Here is a 6,000-nt window from a genome sequence, read left to right on the forward strand (position 1 = left end):
AGGTCACCACGTAATCCCCACAGCAGCCCAGCAGCAGGAGCCAGTAGCACCGAAGCAGCCATAACGTCCTCAAATTTTATTCTCTTGGGAGTCGTGGGTCCTAGAATTTGGATGCATTCTATAAATTAGCTCATTTTGAGATTGACAAAATGATTGACAAATTTAATAGCTTGATGAAGCACCTTTTCACCCTTTAAAGGTTACAACAACAAGAGTTTTGTTAGCGTATAGACTCACCAAATGCCTGACTAGGTGGCTCAGTGGCTAAGACGCTGAGCTTGTCGATCAGAAAGGTCGGAAGTTCAGCGGTTCGAATCCCTAGTACGGGTCCCCTGCGTGAGCAGGGGGTTGGGCTAGATGACCTCCAAGGTCCCTTCCAACTCTGTTACTGTTGCTATCCTACACTTCTATCATGTGTCACAGCTTTCCACCTGATTTGGGCCTTTTCTCTGGCTCTGAGGTATTCTTTCCTGCAGCTTGGCTACTAAAGAATCAGGAAACCCACAGAATCACATCGAATATTCCACCTAAAGTTGCATTTATCTGTATTTATAGCAACGTGGGCCCCTTGCAAGTCTTCCCCCCACCCCTGAAAACTCTGAAATCGCAATGCAAGGCTGATTTTTTTAATTTCTTTTTTTTGTCGAGATACGAAGCGCGAGAAATCCAACGGCAAACTTTGGAATACTTTTTTTAAAGCACCTTTTCTTTTCTTTTTTAAAGCCAGGAGGGAAAAAAACGGCATTGCTGCCTCTCCCCTCCCTCTCCCCCGAAGAGAAATACCCACTCGGTTTATGTGGGTGACAGCGGTGGGTTGCTACCGGTTCGCCCCGGATCAGGCGAACCTGTAGCGGTGGCAGCGGGAGGCTCCTAGACTAGACATTTCCACAGAAGCATTGGGCACACACGGGCTCACAAGCGAACCGGTAGCGAAGGGTTTTGAAACCCACTACTGGGGGGTCAGCCAGAATCTCTTCGAACCTTTGTCCTCACTTTCATCTTTCCGATAGAATAGAATAGAATAGAATAGAATAGAATAGAATAGAATAGAATAGAATAGAATAGAATTTATTGGCCAAGTGTGATTGGACACACAAGGAATTTGTCTTTGGTGCATATGCTCTCAGTGTACATACAAGAAAAAGAAAAAAAAATACCTTCATCAAAGGTACAACATTTACAACACAAATGATGGGTCATAGGTTGCAATTTAACCCTTAATGATAGCAACAAAAAGTTACAGTCGTACAGTCATAAGTGGAAAGAGATTGGAGATGAAAATGATGAGAAGATTAATAGTAATATAAATTTAGTAAATAGTTTGACAGTGTCGTGGGAATTAGTTGTTTAGCAGAGTGATGGCGTTTGGGAAAAAACTGTCCTTGTGTCAGTTGTTCTGGTGTGCAGTGCTCTATAGCGTCGTTTTGAGGGTAGGAGTTGAAATAGTTTATGTCCAGGATGTGTGGGATCTGTAAATATTTTCACGGCCCTCTTCTTGATTCGTGCAGTATACAGGTCCTCAGTGGAAGGCAGGTTGGTAGCAATTATTTTTTCTGCAGTTCTAATTATCCTCTGAAGTCTGTGTTTTTCTTGTTGGGTTGCAGAGCCAAACCAGACAATTCTAGAGGTGCAAATGACAGACTCAATAATTCCTCTGTAGAACTGGATCAGTAGCTCCTTGGGCAGTTTGAGCTTTCCGAGTTGGCGCAGAAAGAACATCAAAAATGTTCTTTCTTTAACCCCATCAAAAAATGTTAACTCTGCCTCCCGGCCAATCAGAAAAGCGGCTGAATACACCGATACACCCCTGAATTATAGAACTTGGCCTGCATGCTGCGTTGTTTTGCAACAGGCCGAGCGCAGGTTTCTGCCACTGACAAAGGCTGAGTCGATTGTTCACGGCCAGAACCTCAAGCTGGGCTATTTTGTAAATCCCCGGTCATTTTTATTCCTTCAGAGTTCTCGGGAAGCGAAAGCATTTAATTCTTTCATGCCCTGTTTTCTACAGGGGTTTCTAAGGAAACTTCGCTTGGCCTCTCTCACTGGGGCAGTTTTAGCCAAGCTGGAGGATTGTCCTTTGGAAGCAATCTTTTAGAAGCAAAGACGATTTCAGAGCAATGTGCTGGGATGGTAGCCTGATAATTCCTCCTCCCCACCTTCCCAGCGTCCCCCATCACCCAGCAGAAAGTGGAAATCGACACGTTTGGGAGGTAGGTACCCATGGCAGAACGTTGACCTACTTCAATGGTGATCCAAAGTCTATTTCTGGAGATCTTTCTCCAGAAGCAAATCCACCCGTAGCCACAAAGAAGATTCTGGTGCACAGTTGCAACAGATCTTAGCTAAGCTTTTCCAGCTCCTGGAGATTAGAAACCTGGCGGGAGGAGGGGTTTAAAGAAGGGATCAGAGAACACAATGTAAGCTGCCCTGAGTCTTCAGAGAAGGGCGGGATATAAATGTAAAAAACAAAAAAACAAAAAACAACCATTTGTCTGAAATGGTCTAGGGTTTCCTGACTGAGCAGGGGGTTGGACTCAGACCTCCAAGGAAGGGAGGGAGGGAGGGAGGGTGGATGGATGGAAGGAAGGAAGGAAGGAAGGAAGGAAGGAAGGAAGGAAGGAAGGAAGGAAGGAAGGAAGGAAGGCATAGCAAAAACAATAGCAATAGCACTTAGACTTATATACCACTTCACGCTGCTTTACAGCCCCCTCTAAATGGTTTACAGAGTCAGCGTATTGCCCTCAATAACCCTCATTTTACTGACCTCGGGAAGGATGGAAGGCTGAGTCAACCTTGAGCCAGTGGGAATCGAACTGCAGGCAGTTGGCCGAGTCAGCCCGCAATCCTGCATTCTAACTATTGCATCACACAAGGAAGGAAGGAAAGAAAGAAAGAACAGGGAAGGAAAGAAGGAAAGGACAGGGAAGGAAGGAAGGAAGGAAGGAAGGAAGGAAGGAAGGAAGGAAGGAAGGAAGGAAGGAAGGAAGGAGTAGCACTTATCTACCGCTTCACAGTGCTTTGCAGCCCTCTCTAAGCGGTTTACAGAGTCAGACCCCAACAACTGCTAGCAATGAGCAGAGTTAGCCTGCAATACTGCATTCTAATTACAAGGAAGGAAGGAAGGAAGGAAGGAAGGAAGGAAGGAAGGAAGGAAGGAAGGAAGGAAGGAGTAGCAATGACGATAGCAATAGCACTTATATACTGCTTCACAGTGCTTTTACAGCCCTTTCTAAGCGGTTTATAGAGTCACCTTCTTGCTCTCAACAATCTCGGTCCTCGTTTTACCGACCTCGGAAGGACGGAAGGCTGAGTCAACCTTGAGCCGGTCAGGATCGAACTACCGGGAGAGGGCAGAGTTTAGCCTGCAATCCTGCATTCTAACCACTGCGCCACCACAGCTCTAACATAACATTACAACCAATACCTCTATAATATTGTCTTTTCAGCCCAATGACCTAATTTAGCAGAAGGAGCGGGCTGTTCTGTCAGATAAGAGGAAGCAATGGGGTTTTGTTGACTTCCAGAAAATTGTCAACAGCAGTTGCGGGTCACTTTTTCAACAGATCTCCCATCTGAATATCCCTTCCCCATGTGTCTGGTTTGGCTGAGGATGATGGTAAAGGAATCAGAACGTGGCAAAACACTCCAAAGCCTCCATTCACCCAAGTTGGGGATCTCTAACCATCACACAAACACACAAACACCCCATCACAACCGAGCAAATTTGACACTAATGGGTATCGCAGTACCACACAGGTTGGCGAAGGGCTGCTTTTAAGCTTGTAACCCATCCAGCCTACTGCTGGCCTCCAGTGCCTATCGCGCTAAGGCGGATAGGTTCTGTAGTCCAACCCCAGCTGGGAGAAAAGGTGACTTTAGCCTTGCAACCCAAGCGCGGGGTGGGTCCCCATAAGCGGGGAGGTTGCTGAATAAGCCACCGTTGGCAGCTGGAGCAGCGAATCACGGCCGGACCCGGGGCATAGGAGGATGGGAGATGGAGTCCAGCATCTGTAGAAGGGAAAAGTTGGGAGCTGGCAAGCCGCGGGGCTCCCTGGTGCCAAGCCAGCGCCGCTGCTCTCCCTCCGCTCCAGCCCAACGTGGCAAAACCCAAGGCGCAGATGGAAAACACGGGAGTGGGAGGGCGGGGGGGAGAGCCGCGCTCCGTTTCCCCCGCGGGGGTCTCTCTCCAAAATCCTCCCTTCCTTCCGCCCCCTCCCCAATCTGCCTCCCTTCCTCCCTCCCCCCCCTCCGTTCACTTACTGGTCTCCTTCGCTCTCGCAGTCAAAACTGACCCCCTTTTTCAGCAAGGCGGCGCGCCGGCTGCGCAGCCGGGACAAGGGGGCTGCTTCCAGCGCCATCGCCCCTAAGTCCTGCGGTTGGGTGGGGAGTGGGATAGGGTGGGGGGCGGCCCGGGCCAGCGGGAGGAGCGAGCTGGGGCCAGCCGGCTGGCTGGCTGGCTGGCTAGCTGGCTTGACAATCCCCAGCAAGGGTTCTCTCTCTGTTTGTCTGTCTCTCTCTCTCCCTGCCTCTCTGCACCGCTTCCCTCTTTCCTTTCAGTGCTCGGGTTCCGCCCCGTTTGGGCGAGGGGCGCCCGGAAAAAAAAGAAGAATGGGAAAAGAAAAAAAAAAGAGGAGGAAAGGGAGAGGGTGGCGAAAGGGAGAGGCCCCGAGCTCCCAATCCCCCAAGTTTGGTCCCTACCTGGCGCAGCTCCGCTCCTTAGCTCGTTTTTCTTCGCTGCCGGAGGCTGAGGCGCTCTGCACATGCTCGGATGCCCCGGCGCGCCGCTCACCTTGCCTTCTTCCTTTCTCTTGGACTACTGCATCCTCTCCACCAAGAAAAGATGTGTGTGTGTGTTTGTGTATGTGTGTGTGAACTTATTTTCCAAAGCACCAGAATGCAAAAACAACCATCAATGGATGGAAACTGTGGATGGAGAGAAGCAAGCTGGATTTAAGGAGAAACTCGCTAAACGGGGAGAAACGTTGACCAGTGGAACGGCTTGCCACCAGACCAGAAGTTGTGGGGGGGTCGAAATTTCTGCTCCCCCCCCTCCAACCCACACAAAAAGACCCTGAAGGGGGAGACTCTCTGCAGCATCACAAATGTTCATTGCATGTATCTGTCCCAGGGGCCATAGTTTCAGGACCCCTGATTAAGTGCAATATTAAAAAAAATGCAAATAATTTTTCTGCGGACCACCCAAAATTTCTCACGGACCACCGGTGGTCCATGGGCCACCAGTTGGTGACCGCTGTTCTAGCTCAACCCCCTGTTCAAGTGGCTGTCTAATCTCTTCTTGAAAACTTCCAGTGATGGAGTTCCCACAACTTCTGGTGGCAAGTTGTTCCACTGGTTAATTGTTCTCACTGTCGGGAAGTTTCTCCTTAATTCCAGGTTGCTTCTCTCCTGGATTAGTTTCCAGCCATTGTTTCTTGTCTTGTCGTCTGGTGCTTTGGAAAATAAGTTGACCCCCACACCTCTTCTTTGGGGCAGCCCCTCAAATACTGGAAGACTCCTATCATTTCCTCCCCCCCAACCCCCCGCCTTAGTCCTTCTTTAAACTGGCCAAACCCAGATCCTGCAGCCATTCTTCATTTGTTTTCATCTCCAGGCCTTTAATGATCTCAGTTGCTCTTCTCTGCACTTTTTCCAAAAGTCTTAACATCCCTTTTTTGGTAATGTGGCGACCAAAACTAGATGCGGTATTCCAGGTGTGGCCTTACTGAGGCTTTGCAAAGCGGAATTAATGTTTCCCGTGATGTTTGATTCTGTGCCTCTGTTTATGAAAGCCTGAAAGCCGGTCTCTGCTGGTTCCTTAATCCCAGCGCCAGAGCTGCGGCCCCCAACATCTTGACTGTTTCTTTTGGCATCAGCCGGATTGTCCTCAATAGCGGTACGTGACTTTTTGGGCCTTGAATTGAATTTCGGGGCAATTCGGAGCTGTCGCAAATGAGACATTCAAGGCCCTCTCAATGGTCCGCCATTGGGATGATGGGAGAA

The 6,000-nt window shown here is 49.0% G+C and overlaps 1 protein-coding gene across 4 annotated transcripts in view; it reads right to left on the minus strand.

The window, feature by feature from the left end:
- Window positions 1–4,832, minus strand: part of GARNL3 (GTPase activating Rap/RanGAP domain like 3) — a 102,024-nt gene extending 97,192 nt beyond the window's left edge. For 3 of the 4 annotated variants that reach the window (XR_009152279.1, XM_058159071.1, XM_058159070.1), the window contains exon 1: window positions 4,261–4,447. Coding sequence is in view for 2 of the 4 variants with exons in the window: in XM_058159071.1 (XP_058015054.1) it covers window positions 4,261–4,358 (98 nt within the window). In the remaining 2 variants the exon portion in view is untranslated. Of the gene's footprint in view, window positions 1–4,260; window positions 4,448–4,698 lie in introns of those variants that run through there. The other variant, XR_009152281.1, reaches the window with a different exon arrangement.
- Between the last annotated feature and the right edge of the window lie 1,168 nt (window positions 4,833–6,000).

This window comes from Ahaetulla prasina, chromosome 16 (genome assembly GCF_028640845.1).
Source record: "Ahaetulla prasina isolate Xishuangbanna chromosome 16, ASM2864084v1, whole genome shotgun sequence".
NCBI lineage: Eukaryota > Metazoa > Chordata > Lepidosauria > Squamata > Colubridae > Ahaetulla > Ahaetulla prasina.